The sequence below is a fragment of the Carettochelys insculpta genome, chromosome 2, assembly GCF_033958435.1.
Source record: "Carettochelys insculpta isolate YL-2023 chromosome 2, ASM3395843v1, whole genome shotgun sequence".
NCBI lineage: Eukaryota > Metazoa > Chordata > Testudines > Carettochelyidae > Carettochelys > Carettochelys insculpta.
Window position 1 is genome coordinate 49,897,872 of NC_134138.1, and position 21,185 is coordinate 49,919,056.

Here is a 21,185-nt window from a genome sequence, read left to right on the forward strand (position 1 = left end):
ACATACATACATACACATACACATCTCATAGAACAGGAAGGGACCTCAGGAGGTCATCGAGTCCAGTCCCTTGCCCTTTTGACAGGACCAAGCACCATCTGTTTTTTCAATCTGTTTACCCCAAATCTCTACATGGCCCCCTCCGGGCCAATTTGAGCCTTGCCAATGAGATAGAAGGGAACAGTGGGCAGAAAATTAGATAATTATGATGCTGCAAAAGAGATGGCATGATACTACAGCAAAGGGCATTTGGGAAAAGTGCTCCAACAGAGATTAAGGGAGAGCAGTTCCAGTGACATCCAGGCGGAGTTTGTTGTCAAAGAGATTAAAGCATACTGATGCCAGAAAGCAGAGCGAGCTGCCAATAAGTTTATGGATAATGGCATCTGGGGAGGGGAACGCTATCAAAGAATAATGGTGCCAGGATGTTTTGGTGGGTTTTTTTTGAGTGATGACATTGTTAAAAATATTTAAGAAGAAAGTGTAGAACGGGATTTACTTAGCAGAATCACCGACTTTTAGGAAACATTAAGCCAGGGCTGCTGTTTCATGACCATGCTATTCATTATTTGAAAAGACCATTAACAAACCGACTCATGCTGAACCTAGTGCCAAAGCAAAGTAAAGATGAGCAAGGATAACATTTTATCAGTGAATACACACTGTAGCTTTATTTTTGAATTTTATACGTGCTTTATGTGCACAACAATGAGCAAGCACAGCTGGCAAGATCAACAGAATATACTGGTGTCGAAGTTCCAGTGCTTGTCTCCTTGGAACTGTAACCTTTCTCTCCAATCAAAATGTGTTCTTTCAGAAAATGCCTAAATGCTCATGATTTGCTCTGGAGGTGTAGTCTGTATTCTCTCCTTCCTCCCACTTCAGTCCTGTGCTTTTATCATTTTTCTGCTGGATTCATTTTGAGTCTACATCCGCATTTGCACCCAGAAGAGAAATAAATGTGCATCATGTATTCTGATCTTTCTAATATTTGGGGTGGGTATGGGATGGGGTGGGGTTGGGAAGGGTGGAATATGATATTAGCTCAGGCCTTAAGGGAAAATGAGAGATCCATCCGTAATCAACTGTTCATGCTGTACCGCAAGTGATGTTGGGAGATTAAGTACGGGTGATAGAGAATGTGGTTCATATGCTAATGTGCACTTCCACATTTTGGGTGACTCCCATTGACTTCAGTGGGGCTACAGTTTCAAACATTACACTGAAGTGCATTAAAAGTACTTTTGAGTAAGTCACATGGGCTAATGGATTGCAGAACAGTGTTTGTACAACTACAGTGAACACAATTAAAACACAACAAAACAGCAGAAATGTAGTACTTTAACTACTAACAAAATGATTTATTCTTTGAAGTGCTAATTTCTGCTGTTTTGTTTTGTTGGAGTACAGGCTAACACAGCTACCTCTCTGTTAACAATTACAACAGCGTTGAGAAAGAATCAGCACTAACTATAGGTTGAACTTCTCTCATACGGCAGGACCTGACAGGTGTGGGAAGAAAGAATTTGCAGGACTACAGGAGGTCTGTAGGATCTGACACATTACCAATGCTTCCACTGCTTACTGGGCTCTTAAAAGACATTTAGGGATAAATTCCAGCTAAATAACAGCACAGAGCACTGACATGCAGGAGCAGTGGCTTCAAACAAATTTATGGGACCATGAGAAACTTGGCCACACCCTTGGTAAGTGGTTGTCTGGCTAATTAAAATCATGCCAGGTTAGGGATGTTGTTGGATGAGAGAGTTCCGGATTAGAGAGATTCAACCCGTATATCATTTTTGAGGCTTAAGGACCTGATCCTGTTCTCCTGGATGTACATGGGAGATTTGCTATTGAGTTCAGAGGTCAAGGTCAGGCCTTAAAATTCCACCTGTCCTGGAGAGTGGATTACATTGAATATCACCAAGACCCTGGTGAAAGAAAGAAAGAAATCCAAAGCAAGACATTTCCATCATACACAACAAGTGGAATATTAGATTCCAAGATTGTAAGAAAAATTTAAAGAAAAGGAAGGAAATATTCTTCTCTGGCGCTTTAAACATTTCCTGGAGCCATGGTCCTTAAATATATGCACATGTAGGTCACAGAATGTAAATATATTTTATAGTTATGATATTCAAATTTTGACTATTTTAATTGCTGCTGCAATATTAGTGTCCTTAGATCCTAAAGTGGAGTTCAGTTCTGTGTTGTCTGCCTTTGGAGAATTGGTAAGGGTCATGATATTTCAGAATGGACAAGTCTGCTTCAAGCTAACTGCCCTTGAAAAAGCTTTTATTAGCGATATCTTCAGTTTTTAACAGGGAAGAGCAGCAGGAGTTCTGTGTACATGAGGTCAAGTATATGACTGAAAATGTCATCCGTTGTCATAGTGTCAGATGCATAAAGGCCCATCACAATATAGCATGGTTCTGAACCACCAGTACATTGTATTATATTTTTTTAGAAAATTTCCGCTCTCATTGAAAGTAATATATGAATTATAAAGATAACATTATTTATTCATGGCATATGAATCCCATGTGCTATCCCAGGATCCTTACTCAGGAGAGTAGTCCCTTTGTTTTCAATGAGACTATTTATCTGAAAAAGGTCAGATTCAGAATTAAGCAGTTGGTGAACCACATTGGTCTCTGAATAAAGCTTATTAAATACCAACCTGAAATGCTAGCAAGTAATTAACACCTTATTCTAACAATTTTACCTAAATATAATATCTCTAGGCAGAAAACTTGCACAATAAAATAAGTTCCTGTCTTTATTAAGACACTCAGAAGAACTAATTTCTACCAAGAAAATCAAGTACACCATTAAAGGTATCATCAAAAGGAAAAGAAGTGTCAGGGTACTATAGAGGAACTGATTTTCATTATTTTTTTTAAAGAAGATTTAAGATTTCTTCTTTTTTGTGTGTGTGAGGAGATCAGCTGACAGCAGCAGCAACCAAATCATGTTTGCAGCTGGGCAATTACAGTAAACCCTAAGATCTGTTACTGTCAACCAGGAACACAGATGCCTTCAAAGTTCTGTTTTTCTTCCATGTGGAAGTCGTTGGCATGGAACAGATGCCTTCATTTTGGAGAAACCAGCCTCTGGATATAATTGGTTCTCTCTTCTCTTGTTCTCTAGGGACAGTCTCTCACAGATGAAATTAGATGAGGAAAAAAGACACAGACACACAGACAGACACACACACAAATTACACAAAACAAGAGCTTTCATGGTGTTCTCTCTGCTTTATTACACAGAACTGTTTTACAGCTGGGATGCTGCATTTTCCAATTTAAATATATCTTGCGTCCTTTACTACATAAATAGTGCAAATTAAAATATATATCTGGTCAAAGACTGAGAGGGACTCTTAATAATTTAAGCATAATTGTTTTGAAATAAGCGAAGTATACCGAGTTCAAACACACATAATTTTTTGCTTTGGTTGTAGAGTGCTGCATATTGTTAGGAAAAAAGGTTTTGACAAACATTTGTTCCAAAACAAAATGGCAAAATAGGCAAGTTTTTTTATAAATGCCCCTTTTAACTAAGGTATTATTTAAAACTTAGAGAGTGAAAAGCATTCTTGTAAAAAAAGCCAGTTTCATGTGAGCATAGAAAACACCTTATTTTAAGTTTCACATAAGGGATATAACTTTATAGGAAATGTCTTTCAAGAATTTGAAAATACATTGTGAGGTGTCTTGTGTAAAACAATGGTAGGAGCAGTGCAATCGAATTCTGTGACAGAACACCTAAAGGGTACGTCTACACAGGAAAGGTATTTTGGAAATAGCAGCGGCTCTTCCGAAATTACTTTGTGAGCGTCTGCACAACTCAAATGCTATTTTGAAATAATTTTGAAATTGTGCCCGGCTTATTTCAAATATGGTAAACCTCATTCTATGAGAAATAACGCCTGTTTAGGAATAAGGCTGTGTAGACAGTGAATAGGGACTATTTTAAAATATGTATTGTGCGTTCAATGGCTCTAATGCAAAATAGGTTCTATTGTGTCTGGATGCTCTATTTTGAAATAGTTGCACACTATATTAATATCAAATCAAAAAGCAGTCAAGTAACACTTTAAAGACTAGCAAAATAGTTTATTAGGTGAGCTTTCGTGGGACAGACCCACTTCTTCTGAAGAAGTGGGTCTGTCCCACGAAAGCTCACCTAATAAACTATTTTGCTAGTCTTTAAAGTGCTACTTGACTGCTTTTTGATTTGATAGTGTATAGACTAGCACAGTTTCCTCTCTGTTACTATATTAATATGCATTTTGTGTGTATATGCACTATTTCAAAATGAGCTGTTCTGGAAAATCTCTTCTGGGGTAGCTTATTTTTAGATGCTGCTGCTGTATAGATATAGTCTAAGTCAGTCTTCACATTGAGGCACATGGCTAATCTAGAGTAAGGCTCATGGGATTTAGCACTAAACCAAAAGTGATAGAACTCATTGATCTCTTTCTTCTTCTTCTTTTCTTGAAGCCATTTCTAATTTTTTTTTAATTTGCAATCCATTCTTATATTGGCCTTTAGTTTTCAGTCCAGTTTAATGATCAATTGTAATTAATATCTCAAAAATAAAATTCCCACTTGAAGATGATAAACTATATTCCATAACATAGCTCATGAGTGCTAAACCTTTATAACACTAAGCATGTCTTCACTACCAAGTTTTGTCAACAAAAACAGATTTTTGGTGACAAAACAGTGGGAAAAATGCCCATTTTCAGCAACGTAAAGCTACCACCTGTTCAAGAGACATTTTTTCTTTGCCCCTCTACAAAGCCAGTTTGGACTTTGCTGTTGGTTTTGTTGGCAGAATTGTTTTCCACCAATATCACACAATGACTGCCATGATGGTTCTCCCCAGTGTTTTGATCTCTGCTGCCCTGCAGGCATGAACCCCTCCTGTTTCGAAGCTCCAGGAATTATCTAACAGCTTGTTTTGGGAAAAAACAAGGAGCTAGTCACTGGAGTGCTCCTGTTCTGCCCTGCGGTAGGAACACACAGCAAAAAGACTGGCGCTGCAGACGGAGGAGTACAGAAGCTGTGATGCTTTGACATTCCTAAGCACTAGAAACTCACAGAGCTACTCATGATGCAGTTCTCAGCCCCTGAGGAGGCAGTGTGAGAACTCAGGAGACCCAAAATGTGTAGCACTCAGCTCTACCTTCTTACAACAGGGTCCTGTGGGATACATACCCACAGTGCATTGCTCACACTGTCAGTGGTGGTGCCCCCCTAGTGTGGATAGGATCTGTTGACAGAACCAGCAAGTGTGAACTCCTTCTGGCAATTTTTGTGTTGTCAAGTTTTGGAAGTTGACATAAGTTTTGTTGACAGAAGTGGGTAGTCTAGACATACCCTAAGTTGCACTGATGACACGTTAGGAGCCTGGAGGGTGAACCTAATTTAAAATATATATTTACATATTTTTGGATAAAAAGGGCCCGAAGTTGTAGTATTTGCCTCATCTTTGATTGTTGAACAGAAACTGCTTTTTGAGTTCACTAACAATAAAAAACAGCAGGTTGGCAACTTTGCGCTCATCCAGTAATTACAGGATAGGATATCATGTGTCTTGGGCTGCATAATGGACACGATGTAAATTAACAACTTCAGGAGTGTATGGGTAGATCATGCCAAATGCTGAGTGTCTCTTTACTTCCACCGACTCCAATGAGGTCAGTGAGAGTTAGAGATGCTCAGTACCTCATCAGTCTATCATGCATTCTTATGTTTAGAATAAAGGCAATGTACTTCAAGAGGAAATTTGTTTTAATCTCATGACACAATAGCTTTGTTTTTTTGCAACCATCTACTTTTTATAAAGAGGGAAAGAGATTCATTAGAATAGGGAGTTCAAGTTTGATTGGAAAAACCAAGTTGATTTTTTCACAAAGGGTTTTATTGCAGCATTTCAGAAGAACTACAAATTATGCTAAAGGAAAAATTTAACCAAATGGTGAGATAATCCTCTAGAGAAGTGTGCTTAGGTGATGAAGGGATTCTTGGCAATAACTGAGAAACACAGTAATGGGTAACTGCACTTGATTTCTTTTGAGGTTGATTCTGATACGTGTAGTCTTTACATCCTATTAAATTTTTGAAAGATAAATTGATACAAGAATGATTTGCCAGGGCCAATGACTCTTCCTCTTAAAACTTTGGCTCAGTTTATGTATTGAGGGAAGAAGGGAGTTAGATAAAAGCATTGTGAATATGAGGTTAACCGAATTCAAATAGAAGACTCTCTCAAGTTATTGCATTCCTCAGAAAATAAATACATTTCGCATATGGTTAAGATTGATCAAAAAAGTATTCTGTATGCCAGTGATTACATTCCAATCTGTGATTAAGGTTTTCTGTCTGCATCTGGTTTTCACATTATATTTCTGTAACAAGAATCCTTTATATGGCAGAGTTCACTCTCTGTATTTTGTATTAACTGCAGCTTGAACTACTGCACGGATCGCAGATTTACACATGTGGTTTTCATTACTTCATACCATTGAGAAAAAGTAATATTTGTTTGGGAATGTATGTTTTCCACAATTTCCATGGTAATACAACATGTTGAGCCTTTTTAATAACAGTCTTGCAGGACTACAAATTGTTTGAGGCATTCTCCTTTGAGTGGAATTTAGCTTTTTAGAACACTTTGCCTGGGCATTCTAGCAACAAGAGTTTATAAATCAGAAGCAAAAAGTGACTTCACGTATATAACCATAACCGATTTATCAGAGTACTACTATCACTTTGGAAAGTACAGCTCATATAAATGGTGCACATGGGGATGAAGCAGAAGATTAATAGGAAGCTAAAACATATCTTGAAAAGATAGGATGGGGGATATGATTTTTGAAAGGAAGATGCAGGTTGAACCTCTGTATTCCGGAACTCTCTCATCTGGCAATATCCATGGTCCAGCATGATTTTAGTTTGCCAGATGTCCACTTCTCATGGGCGTGGCCAAATTTCCTGCGGCCACACCAAGTTTGTTCCTAGCCACCAGTCCTGGTTCTTAGTGTTCTGTGCTGTTATTTAACTGTAATTTACCCCTAAGAGCCCCGTAAGCAGTGGAAGTGTTGGTAATGTTTCTAGAAAATATTGATCTTCCATCGTCCAGCAAATTCTCTCATTTGGCACCAGTCAGTTCCCGACAGTGCTGGGGGAGAGAGGTTCAAGCCGTAGTCCAAATTCATTGTCTTGAGCAGAAAGAGGGTTTTTTCTTTTGTTTTTTAAATTTTATTTCTCCTCTTTCATGAAAAGTAATACATTATTCAGTAGATTTGAATATATTTGAAAATATTTCAGCATGTTTATTCTGGCAAGATCATTAGGTTAATGAAAGATGGATACATCCTGTTAAAACATGAATTGTAATATTGTTAAATCCAAACTACAATGTAAATGCTACAAATTCTTCTGTAAGTCCAAATATAGGTAATGGATGCTGAAGCACCATCTTAAATATTTGAAGGGTGCCTCAGTAATTACAAAGGTCTCTCTTCTTCAAAGTGCATATGATCTTCCATAGGCTATTTACTGATATATGTAGGCACTAGCACTATAACTTGGATTAAAGACAAACTTCAAGTTGTTATCCCAAAGTTCTATTAGGCAATAATGTTATTCAGAGGAAATTGTTATATGTATACCTTACCACAGGCTAGATTTTACTGTCCTCATGCTGAGTGGAACCTTATTACTTGAACAAGGTCAATGAAATCAGCAAGAATTCTTTCTCAGTGAAATACTCCTTTTCACACTGAGGAGTATCAGAATCAGGCCTTATGTGTTCATTGAAAAAACACATTCACAGTAATTTATACACTTATGGAAATGTAAAGTCTTTTATATCAAGGATCAGTTGAAGAACTTTTGTTGCCTATTAGGTAAATAAGGTAACAAGTGTATGGTGTGTTAAATAGCATTGCAGTAAACCCTTGATTTAACGGCTCTTGATTTAACAGACTTCAGAAGTAACGGACACTGTGCGCCAGCTCCCCCCTTCCTCGATACATGGCCAGCGATTCACCAGAGCTCAGAGCTGCCAGAACTGTGGCTGCTGGACCCAGATGAGTTGCATGTGGGGAGGGCTGTGGCGGGGTGCGGGAGCTCTCCTCCCCCAACCCAGGAGGCACAGAGTGTGTTGGTGCCCAGCCGCTACTGCCTGCAACGGTGTTGAGCAGCAGCCATAGCATTGGAGGCTGCTACCTCCTGGCAGTCTGGGGGTGGGAGTCATGCTCTGCTTTCACCCATGTGCCTTGGAGCCGGGGTTTGGAGGAGACACAGCACTGAGTGCGCCAAGAGCCATGGGAGATGGAAGGAGCCAGGCCAGTGTGCAGTTCCTGTCCTGGTAATTGGGAGAGGTAGATGGAGGTGTGATGGGAAGAATGGGGCAGGAGGGAGGGCATGGAAGAGGGGGACAGAGAACAGAAGTGAGTGATGGGCTGGGAAGGTCAGTGCATCATCATGCAGTATAACCATTCAGATTTAATGGGCTTTCGGCAATAACAGACACCACTTCTCCTCATTAGTCCATTAAATTGAGGTTTTACTGTACACATCTTTTTCTAGAAGCAGTTACTGCCTGTGAGTTGAATACTCTAACCATACTTCGGTGGTCATTTTCAAAATGCCAGTGGTAAAATGCTACATCTACAGTTAAACAGTTGACAAAATTTGGGTCCAGTACTGCTGTCCTGCTGTGCATTTTAATTTAAATTGAAATTAATAGAAATTTGGCTGGTGGTGAGAATCCAGAATTGAGTGTAAACTCAAGAAAATACTTTAAATAGTGAACTTTTTCATTCTCTAGGTTTTAACTTCAAAAAATAAGGGTTTAGTAATATATGTAAGTGGTTTTTGTTTCTGATGTAAATACAGTTGATCATTTGAAAACGGCCCGGTGTAAAAATGTTGTGCAATCAGATCACATCAAAAGGCTGGGTCAGATTTTCAGTTACATGCATGCAGTTGTACCTAGACCTGTGTGCATGTCTAATTTATGTCCTCAGATGCAGTGAAGCATGCATGTAATTGTGTGTGCCTAAATCTGAAAATCTTTCTGTTCTACCATAATTATAAAGGCCTGTAAAACAATAACGTTTTGGAAAAGCTGACAATCTTAAATATAGGAATGCTAGGTCTCCCTGTTATAAATGAAAATTAATGATGAAATATTTTAGTAGTAGGCAGTTGGGGTGGTTTTTCAGAGGTGGGAGGAACATGATTTTTGATCTCCCATTATTTAGAACCTCTTTACTTATATAAGAACAGATAACAGTGCTGTGTGTGTATAATGTAAAGGTCATATCACATTAGAATAGGAGCTGATTCTGTACTGCATCTGGTGGACCAGGTAAAGTATATATAATTATTTTATGTGCCATACATTCAAAACACCTTTTTGTAAAATGGCTTAGGGTTGAAATGCTCCCATGTAGAATCATTGATCCCTTTATTACCATCTATAGAATGGACTGTTTTAATGGGTTCACTTTTAAACAGCTTTTCTACAAATAATTAACAGAATTTAAAAGTACTTCCTTATTTATCTGAGAAAACGTGAGTAATGGTTGCTTTAGAATGACAGCATTTATTTCTGGTCCTTAAAAAAGTCTGCTGTTATGCAAATAAAGGGGTGTGGTGCTTCAAACTGGCTGTGATATGTGCTTCTTTTTCTTTTTTTCTTTTTTTTTCCATTTGTTGTTGTCAATAGAAAAGATTGATCTCTGGGCTGGTGAGCATAATATCTGTCCCAGTCAGAAAAGGAGAGAGGAAATTAGCAGAGCGATTGGTGGAGAATGATATCTGTCAAAAGAAACACTTGGAGAGCACTGAGTTTAGTGATAGGTGACTGCCGGAAAAAAGGGAACTTTGAATTTTGTCAAGGTAAGGAACAGATAAATATTTGATTTTTATAATGTACATACCTTATTTTTAATTATCGCACCTTGCCTTGTAAACTGTAATTAAAAATATAAATTTTCCCCTTGCAGCCCTATATAAGCTTCCAAAAAACATTTATCAACTTTTGTCTTTCATATTAATGACAGTGTTTTAGTATCATTGGAGAGGAATTCAAAACAAATGGAAAAAGAAATCGGCATTTCACTTTCCTTAGGCCCTGTCCATTTTACAAATTCAGGCACATCTGGAGGCAGCTGTAACCAGGTTTGTGGATGTGAGTGTATTCAAGGTGTAGACAGGATATTAGGCAAATAGATCACAGAAGGAATCAATGGCAGATTTGAATAAGAAGATATCAAGTCTGTATATTTTTCTGCTTCTGTCATGGAGTGCTTCTGAGTGTTCTGAAAAAGGCTGGTGTGTCCAAAATGAAACTTGAATTTCAAGTGTGAAAACACAATTCCTGTGTTTATTGTAAATAAGAAATGGTATTTTCTGAAACAGTGGTGTAGACAGCAGAATAACAAAATATTAAATGGAATTTAAACAATTCTGCCTAATTAGGTGAGATTTTCTGAATGGGAGCCTTTCTTTGGTCAAGTGGGTGGTTTAAAAGTATAGCTGGCAACAAGCACAGGCCCCAAATCCTGCAGCCCATAGGATCAACTCCTGTTGGTTTCGAGTCTTAGACATTTTAATTTTAAATGCAGCTAAATCCTATTACATTACTTTGCATCTGAGTTCTTCTCTACCCCATTCCCGCAGCTGTAATTCTTTGTAAAATTCATCACCATTCAGAGGGCCAACAGAAGTCCTTCATTACCACTTTCAAACCCTACTGTGGAGAGTTGCCGTGGACTCAGTGCACTGGGGTGAATGTATCCTGTAAAATAAGTTTTAAAACAGAATTGGATTCTAAACTAAATTCTATTTCCTGCGTCAGTTCCAGGCTAGCAAGAAGCCTTTCTGTGCTCCTGCTCCCGTAGCTGGCTTTGGGGGAAGAATTAATTTCCCTGTACCAGGATTTCTCCTTCCATTTACATAATATATTTTTATTGCTAAATTAGCGTGAAAAGTTTTCCCCACTAATTTTTCTTTTATCTTTCTTGTTTTCTTTTTCATACTGGAACAGTACTTTGCATACATCTTCCTCCAATATCGTTATAAAGGATTCTTTAAAACAATTTATATGTAAAATTAAGGAGTTTCATGCCTAACATATACAACAGTAATACTATAGTGGATAGGTTTTTGTGGTTTATTGCTGATACGGCACATGTAGGAGAAATGGATATGTACTGCAACTCAGAATGCAGGTCTTCTAATGTTCTTCATTCCTGTTGCTGCATAGTGATGTGGCTGAAATTTATTTCATTCTCATGAAGTCTGAATGATCTTGCTTTATGCCAATGAAGTATTCTGATAGGAATTGGAAGATGTAAAATTAACCTCTTTAGCCACAGGTCAAGTCAAGCCACCAATACAACTCTTAGTGTGTATGCATTTATGTCAATATAAACTCATTTTATATCAATGTAAAAACAACAAGAAGTCCTGTGTCACCTTATGCAATCATTGCTTCTGACGATGCGGGGCTTTGCCCATGAATCTTATGCTCCAAAATATCCATTAGTGTATCACGTGCCACAGGATTTCTCATTGTTTTTGTGGATACAAACTAACTCATCTACCCCTCTGATATTTTATCAATGTAGCTTATTCCCGTTTCCATACGGTGACAGCCAAACTGTCACTTTACATATATAACTGGATATAACTGCATCTACTCTACTATTTTACTATACAACTTTCTAATGTAGACAAGGCCTGAATGTGTGACTCTTTCATGGATAAGCTGCTCTGTAACTACTTAGGGTATGTCTACACTACGCAGCTTCTTTTAGCCTTGTTGGTAAAGTCAGCGTGCGAAAATGCTGTTTGTCAGCATTCTTGCTGACAAAATACTACCACCACCCAGGAATGGCTTTCACTTAGTCGACAGGGGAACAAACCTGCCTACAGCTGGGAGCATGTGTTTCTATTGGTGGTGCATATCCACACATGTCTTGGTACACGTGACAATATTTATTCCACCCATGGATGGAAAAAATTGAGGGAACACTGCTTACCTGGCAAAACTTTGTTGTTGATGGGAGGGTATTTTAAGCACCTGTGAAGGACAAAAGCTTTGTTGATCAAACATACCTAGATAAGAGACACAGCGACTTTGTTAACATTGTTTGAGCTGGGATGCTCCTCAACTCCTGAAAGTAAGGCAATGTAACAAGGTGCCTAACTAACTAAATACACACACACACAGGCCGTGTCTACACTAGCCCCAAACTTCGAAACGGCCATGCAAATGGCCATTTGGAAGTTTACTAATGAAGTGCTGAAATACATATTCAGTGCCTCATTAGCATGCGGGTGGCCGCGGCATTTCGAAATTGACGCAGCTCGCCGCCGCGCGGCTTGTCCAGACAGGGCTCCTTTTCAAAAGGACCCTGGCTACTTCGAAGTCCCCTTATTCCTATGAGCAGATGGGAATAAGGGGACTTCGAAGTAGGCAGGGTCCTTTCGAAAAGGAGCCCCGTTGGGATGAGCCGCGCGGCGGTGAGCTGCGTCAATTTCGAAGTGCCGTGGCCGCTCGCATGCTAATGAGGTGCTGAATATGTATTTCAGCGCTTCATTACTAAACTTCGAAATGGCCATTTGCATGTAGACATAGCCACACACACATATATATATATATGCCTAATTGTAGGCATCTTAGTTTAAGATTACTCGCCAACATTTTCAAACTTTCAGTAAGTTCTGGGTTTAAATTTTGCTGGACAAGTTAAGAAGTTGGCGGAGAGTGGAATCATATGTCTTCTGAAATCTAATAATGCCCTCATATATAATATTGCTCTAGATAATTTTGCCTCATAATGGCCAAGTATCTAGAAAACTTCATCTCAGTTTCAAAAATGTATTTCACTCCCCCCGTTAAGATTGGCAAACATTGCCTTTTCAAATGGAATAATGAAGCGTATTGATTCCGTCTGGTTACTCATGAAAGACATAGGTGGGTCAGGGTCCAATCTCTCCAGTCTGTCTGCAATAACCTCGATGATGATGATAATATCAGTGTTATAAAGAAACATATTTCACTTATTGGTTGGTACCAGTATCTAATAAAGACATTACAAAAAGGTTAGAGAGTCAAGATAACATCCTAAATGTCTTCCATTCCATTTATATTCTTCGTTTTACGTAAAACCCCTTGCATTTGTGGTAAGTATGCACCCTCACTCTTGGTTTTGCTATTACACTGTCTTTTATTTATGTATTTTGTACTTTAAAGTAGTAGTTGCTTGCCTGCATAAATATCTCTAAAACTACAATTTAAATAAAAAAGCTTTTAACATACAACATATGTACAAGAGTATCTTGGGATGAATGTATTATAGGTAGAGACCCATCATCACACTGGTTACAATCAGATTTTCATTTGTTCATGTGGTGCACACCTGTGGCTTGTTGGCATTATTCTTGATTACAGTGCAGGAGATCTTAATGAAAAACAAAGATGGATGACAGGAAGAGACACCACAGCATCTCACACATGGGTTATTTCACTCATCATGAGAAAGTCAGACAGCTCATAGGTCATTTGTGAGAGGCTCTGTGTGTCAGTGTGTGTGTGTGTGTGTGTGTGTGTGTGTGCACGTGTGTGTGTGTGTGTGCAAAAAAAATCAGTTCCAAAGATGCATTATTTCTATAGGTCAGGGTGATTTGAAATAGTTATGAATGGTCATCATTCTGTTCAGCTTAGTTTCTGAGCCAATAAGAAAGTGCTGGGCAGGAATCCAGCTTTTGAAGTACAAAGAAAAGAACCTATAATCTATATTAAACATTTTGAAGGGAGGGGGGAAAAAAAGGAAACTTACCGTAAAGAATTTATTTTTGAGGGCAACTACGCTCAAAAGTAGAAAATGTAGAGAATTTGTGTATGCAAATATATAGCATAAGTTCAGCATGTATGAGTGTGTTTTCTGTACATATAAGTGTGGGTAATATAAAAATGGCTCTTCCTTAGAAATTATGATTTGAAAGAAATATATTTTCAGCAATTTCTAAGATGCAGACTGTTGGCTTTTACAAATTTGATATCTTTATTACTAACTGAGACAAAGTGACTTTAAGTTCTTGTTTAAAAAAGATTTTCTTAGTTTGTAGAAGGGTTTTGTTTTATTTTTCTTTCTCTCCCGGTAATATTACTAGGGCTCTGATAACGTTAATGGGCTTGCCCCACATGGAGCTCTGAGTGTATTGTACCACTGCTCACTGATCCCAGGTCAGTGTGATGCGTGAAATCAATTTATTTGAATCTCTTTGCCTCTATAGGAATTTGGCAGCATGCCAGTTGTTTTCATTTAATGTTCTTTGTGTTCAACACAGACACAGGCATGGTTTTGTATTCTCTTTTGGTCTCTTTCTTTCAGCCAATATTCTAGTCTATGGATTTTCAAAAGAAGTAGGAATATGTTACACATCTTTTAAAATAGTTTTTTGTAAACATTATTTTAATATCATAGAAATGAGCTCAGTCACACAGCAATCTCTTTGTGTACTACAGCAAGCTATTCAGAAATTATTAGCTAGTAACAGATTTTAAATTCTTTGGGCAGGAAGGAATGAAAACATGGAGCCATTTTTCTAGTTTACGACTCTATGTGACTTATCACCTGTTCTCAAACAGAAACATCCCAATAATGATGATTAAATTGAAAACTTTATTTAAAAAACGTTGCATGATTGTTGAGCACATCACAAAACACTCACTTTTCAAAAGTAATTTAGGCTGATGAGCCCAACAGAAGCATATATCCCTAGGGGTTACCACATTCCCCCCTTTGGGCATGTAATTTAGCATAGCATCCATCCACCTACTGCTGTTACAATAACGTATAAAAGGCACAAGGAATATGGATCCAAAAGTAACCATTTCTCCCCCTCTCCCTTCCCCTTTACCCCCCAGAAGGCAGGTTGGCTGGTGGCACTGCACAAGTAATTTAGGCTTCCTTAATTAGGAGGGGGGTAAAAAAGAAGATAGCAGTACACATTACCAGAGAGGACTTGTTTTGGAGCTTGGCATTGAAGGGTGGGGGTGGGAAACACAGAGAGTAGAAGATTCTGTTGATGCTCCAGGCAGTTCTTGCGGAAGTTGATATGCAGAACCATGGAGCCGCAGCACCGGGGTCAGACTCATACACATCAGCCCTGCTTCCTTGTTTAATTACCTGAAGATCAAAACATCCAGGCCGAGAGTGTGTGAAAATGCAGTATCTCGAACAGCAGTTTGTTGCTCTGACATCCTGCAAGGCCAGCCCTGCCTGTCCACAAACGTCAGGGCTGGTTCCTGACAGCAGGCTATCTCTGCCAGGCTGGGTTCCTTTCATTCAGGAGGCATTGTGTGGAACAGGGTTTGGTCAGGAATTTGAGGTTCCTGCCGGTGCTGTTCTCCCAGCCAGGACAACACTCTGATAGATAGGCCTGATTTTCTTTTAAAAAAGAAAAAGATTAAAAAAAAATTGGCTCTTTTCAGTCTTTCTCTTAATATTCTGGCATTTGTGTAAGTCTGACTGCAACAATAACAACAAATGTTAACTCATTCACATCTGGGCTTTCAGTAGTTTCCTTTTTGCCTAGATTCTTTTTCTTAACTCCTTTCAAAAAATTAGGTTTTTGAAATGAAATCCTTGGAAGAGCAGCACAGGAATTTGAGTGGGGCTTGTGCCATAAAATAAACAAACAAACCACAGAGATTCATTTAAAATCTGCACAAGCTAGCTAAAGAATATTTAACACATCACGCTTTTCATTTCCAGTGTGCTTGCTCCATTAGTTTTATTCCATGTGAGAAATAAAATAAAACACAATATTTCACAATGAATGTCAGAACAATGGTAAAAGGCTGTCAGAACTTCTGTTCTTAAAATACATGATATTTTCTAGGGGTTTTAACTTAGTGTTCAAATTACAATATAGGACAAGTAACTTTGGGCTAGTTTCTATTGCCCTTATCCATACTTAGTGGCTATGTTACTCAGTAAGTTGTTCCATTGATTTCAATGGGGCTATCTTTATAGTAAGTAAGGCCTGATCCCACAAATGCTTAGGCCCTATTCAACAAGAAAAAAAGAATGTCTCAGGGTCTAGCCTTTATTAGGATTATTTGCATGAGTAAGGTATTGGCCTATTGTTTTGAAAACTTGCCAGAGCAATACATATCACATATACATTCATAGTCAAGATAGCTTAAAATGTAAATGTAAATATATCAACTACTCTCGAAGACAGAAGTGGAAAGAAATACAGAGGGCATGAATCTACTCTTATGTATTCTGGTTTGAGTGCCTTCCATGGGTTATATGGGTGTAAACAGAATCAAGTCCAAAGAAATCTTTTGTCATTTCAGATGCGGTTCCTCATTTCCCTTAACTTTACCCTGGCTTCATTTTATTACAGTGACATTTTCCAGGGTTTTTAGTCTTCTCATTGCACACCTTTCATCACTCTTGCAGTTTTCCTGGCTAGGAACTGCAGGATTCGACTTTCATGGGCTGGTGACATTTGGATAGTTTGGTGAGGAGCGTGGAAATTGCCTGTGCCGTAATTGTTTTCCCAAGTATTTCGTTAGGACTTCTTCACGCAAATTTAAAGGCATACGCATAAACTCCCATTAGCATGAAGGAGATTTACATGATTCATTGAGAAGAGAACGTAGCCTTCCTTCAGTGCGCATACACAGCTGCAAGTAAATGATAGTGTAATAAGACCAAAAGAGTCGTCATGATCTATTGTGTTCCTAATCCTCAATCTAAGAAGGATTTGCAGGAGAAACTATAAGAAAAGAGATGTTACAGTATATCAGATTGATAATCATGTTCTAAAAAGCACTTATTAGTACATAATCCCTCACTTGGAGAATCAGGTCCATAATTCTTATTTACACTAAGGTCCCCTTGCATTGCTATGGCAGTATTATGGGATTATAAAGTTGATGTGAACTAGACTTTCAGCCATTTAAAGTCCTCTTTAACACTGTCAGGATGTTAAAAAGGCACTTTCAGGTATATAGGTATTGCATTGTACATGTCTAGCTGAATTAAAAATGGAACTGTTGTACCCAATGGTAATTGTGATGTTCCTGTGGTACATACACACACGTGTGGGTGAGAAAGTGTGTGTGTTTACATGGATATGTAATAATAGCACAGTGGTCTGCTCAGCCCATTACAAAAAATAAATGGACACCCACATATAAAGTAAAACAATAAAACTATTGCACCAAAGACATAAGCATAATGAAAATAATCTTAACCCCTAACACCTCAGAACTCCTCTGGAATACCAGTAAGGACTAAGTACGCCTTAGTCACTCTTCCCATATTCAGACACCATCTCAAAGAGATTGTCCTTGAAACAGCTTTCTATATTTTAAATCCAGGGACTACTGCTTGAGTGCTTCTGCTGATCTCAGCTGTGGCAGTATTATATAGATAAAGGTCTTTTTTGTAGCAAGTCCCAAACCATTTAAGGCTTTGTATGTTAAAACAAATGTCTTGAATTGTATTCAGACACTTACTGGTTTTCAATTCAGATTATCTCATGGTATTAATTGCTGTCAATTGCTCCACTTAACAATCAGTTCTAGGTTTAGCTCTTGCTTTAGTTTCTGAAAGGCCACAGTATAGCCCCACGTAGAGCACATCACAATCATCTGATTTTATCTCGAGGTAGTATTTATACCAGTGTCTCTTCTGCCCCTATTTCAAAGTAACAAAAATGAAGTTAACCCAGAAGACCTAGGAGTCACCTTAGGCTGCAGCATACACTGAGACCACAGTCCCTTATATCAACCCATTTTCATCCTCATGAGAAAGCATGTTGTACTGTCCCATCAGATATCTCTAACAGGACTGTCTGAATTTGGCCCCTGCTATGAAGGACTATCTCCACTGTGAACTTCTGTAAAAGTTAGGTTGGCATAGAATTTGTCCAAATACATTATCCCAGTGTTAGGTATTGTAGAACTTCTAAGCTACGTCTATACTACAGTGATCTTTCGAAAGATGTTCTTCTGGAAGATCTCTTCCGAAAAACCGTTTTTTAACAGAGCGTGTCCACACACAAAAAAGCAGATCAACAAAATCAGTCCACTCTTTTGATACAGAGCGTCCACAAAGCCCCCGCTCTTTAAAAGAATAGGCCGGATTTTCAAAAACTCCGGCACCATGAGGACTGCTGTTCTGAAAAAAGGGCCCTCCAGGGTGTCTACACACTTTTTTTTCTGAAAGAATCTTTTGGAAAACAGCACTCTTCCTCATCTGGGAGAGGAAGAGGGCCGCTGGAAAAAGTGCTGTGTTCTTCCAATTTAATATTGAAAGAACACATTTTGTGTGTAGACGCGCCATGTGATTTTTTTGAAAGAGCCCCAGTTTTTTTGGAAAAAAATCGCTAGTGTTGACATAGCCCAAGTGTTTAATACAAGTTTATCTTTTCTGATGGCAAATGTAGCATTAGACCTTGGAAGTGCTGCCAGCTTCCAATCTTAGAATTGCTTGGCAAAGGAAGTAGGGAAAAAGGATGGATTCCTCTACTTGGGCACCTAAGTCCTTGTTTTATTTTATATTCTAGTTTTGGCTCCATTGCAGTCACAAAACTCTTGCTGAACACTTGTAGGTCTTTAACTCCCCTGAGCCTAAATCTTTCAGAGTTGATTGGTCCAGGGCATTAGATTTGGGTTCCCCACCTCCCATGTGGGAGCCCTAACCTCTGGATTGCAGAATTAAATTATTTATTTATTTCCTCTCTCTCTGTCTCTCTCTCTCTGTTTTGAATAGTCTTTAAACCAGAGAAAGGGAGGATACAAGAGAAGTAAAAGGAAACTTTTCCCACTAGAAGCATGCTTTCCTATGAGTCACTGGTAATAAGCATTGCCCAGATCAGAGCTCTCCAAATTGTAGTCCATGCATCATTGGTGGTCCGGTTGGTCACAGTTACTGGTTATACTCCTTGCTTCCAGATGCTATTCTGCATTTAGAACAAGCTAAAAATATATCATGTTGGTTATATTACTTTTTCATATGAGAAATTATGGTATTTGCCAATGGGACACTCTGATTATAAATGGGAAAGGTGGTCCATGACGACTGTTCTAAGACTTGGTCCACCATCTGAAACAGTTTGGGGGCCCCTACTCTAGATGATCCTGTAGTTAATTGATATGACACGCAGAGAAAAAGCAATGCTCAGTGACACACTACACAGACTTTTCCAGGAAATACTATACATCTAGTATGTAAAATTACATGCTAGTCTGACTGGTCTAAGACCCTCCACAGTAAGGCCATGGGGTAACTTTGTTTGAATTACAGTCTTAATACTATTCTTATGTAGTATCTTTTGTACACAGTCATATAAGACTTAGGTTCTGCTGTGAAAATATTCAGTGAATGTATGTTTGTGCTGTGCATGGGGTGTATGTCAGAGGTCAGCAACCCCTGGCACAAGTGCCAGTCTGATTTTCATGGGCATGCAAGGCTGGAGCTCAGTCCCTACCCTCCTCCCCCATGCAGCTGTGGGCTTGCTCAAGGCCATGCCACCTGTGGATTAACAAAAACACAGCTAATGCTATGAAGCATCACCTGAATGGCAAACTCAGCATCTTAATTTATCTCTTAATGAAGCTGTTGTAAGTAGAAATATTAGCGATTTTAAAAAGTATCACTAGCACTTGGACTGCACATAGAGGTCAAATGGTCAAATTTTGGCACTCTGGTTGCTGACCCCAGCTGTGTATCGTGGTTTGCAAATTGTTGCTGAAACTGATCTGTAACGCTGTGGGTGAGATATCTTACTGGACAAGCTTCCATTGGTGAGAGAGACAAGCTTTTGAGCTTACACAGGTGTGAAGAAGAGCTCTGTGTGCTTTGAAAGCTTTGTCTGTCTCACCAATAGAAGTTGGTCTTATAAAAATATCATCTCACACACTTTCTCTCTTTAATATCCTGTGACCTATGTGACTACAATTAGATTTTCACACAACAGTTTTGCACTTAGGCTGTTTGAATAGAGCTTGAACATGTTTTTTATGTAGCAAATAGGGGCAAATTGATCATTATATCTACAAAAGAGTGGGGGAGAAAAGTGGTAGTTGGGATTTTCATAAAATATGTTCTCTTCTTGGAAGTGGCAATATGTTCATAAGTAATTTTGAGTTTTGTATTGCTGTGTATTTGCTCCACCTGGTGGATTTTCCTGAAAGTGTTTTGATCCTTGTTAATGATAAGGAGATAGTCTTCAATTAAACATATTACACAAAATAAGAAAACTTTTTAATTTGTATTAATAATAACTCTGTAAAAGGCAAATCTGGGAAAAAAACATTGGAACTAGATTTTTATCTTGACCGTGCTTAGTCATTACATTAATCTTAGGAAAGCACAGCATTTCAACCCAATTAATGACAACAGTTTACTCACAGAGTCATCTAAAGATTAGCAATTAAAAAAAATCAAAATATCTGGCTTTTGAGGATTTGTAGGATATCTAAAAATATTTTATGCATAGAAACAATAATTAATGAGTCCTTGGGATAAGAAGTAGCAGAACTATCCAAAAGGATGGTTATTGCTGTACATTGGCATAAACTCCGTCTTTCATTGACCTACCTTACAAACATTATTTTCTTTGGAATTCTTAAGGTCTCAATTATGCTTTGATCATCTCATTGTTCTCTTTAAGTTATTTTTTTCCCCTTTAGAGTGTAAATGGCTCCCTAACAGAAGGTGAAGTTTAGAAAACACTGTCTCCATATGCAAGGGATTTGGAGACCTTTTTATTGTCTTTAAAAATGTCATTCATAGTCCTCATTAGCATTTACTGTTGCAAGCAAACAAGCAGAAAATGTGAAATTGGTATGTCATGAATAGCTCCACAGAGCTCTAGAGCCCTGAAATTTTGCCTGCAGTGTGATGTGGGGCAGGCATTGAGAGAAAGCTGTCCAGATGGCTGCCAGCGCAGAGCAGAGCTGCAGGTTTTTGTCTCTGGTGCTGAGAGGAGGGAAAGTTCACTGGAGCATACGTTATCACCCTTGCGTTTTAACAAAACTAACTCGCCATCAGTCAAAATGGGGAGATGGTGACATTGAAACAAAAGTTTTAATATAATGTTACAGTCCTTGACAAATGA

General features: G+C 38.4%; 1 protein-coding gene and 1 long non-coding RNA gene across 6 annotated transcripts in view; one reads left to right on the plus strand and one right to left on the minus strand.

Moving 5' to 3' along the window:
- The window catches only part of RUNX1T1 (RUNX1 partner transcriptional co-repressor 1), a 151,023-nt gene that overhangs the window by 13,873 nt on the left and 115,965 nt on the right, over positions 1-21,185 (plus strand). For 3 of the 5 annotated variants that reach the window (XM_074986950.1, XM_074986948.1, XM_074986951.1), the window contains exon 2: positions 9,754-9,926. The exons of 1 other annotated variant lie outside the window; for it this stretch is intronic. In XM_074986950.1, coding sequence (XP_074843051.1) covers positions 9,839-9,926 — 88 coding nt within the window. In that variant the 5' untranslated portion in view covers positions 9,754-9,838. Of the gene's footprint in view, positions 1-8,232; positions 8,402-9,753; positions 9,927-21,185 lie in introns of those variants that run through there. One more of the 5 variants, XM_074986949.1, reaches the window with a different exon arrangement.
- Positions 11,239-15,355, minus strand: LOC142008500 (uncharacterized). Its single transcript, XR_012644166.1, has 3 exons — positions 15,056-15,355; positions 12,074-12,114; positions 11,239-11,363 (listed from the first exon to the last, which is right to left on the minus strand). It is a non-coding gene; the product is annotated as an uncharacterized LOC142008500 (long non-coding RNA).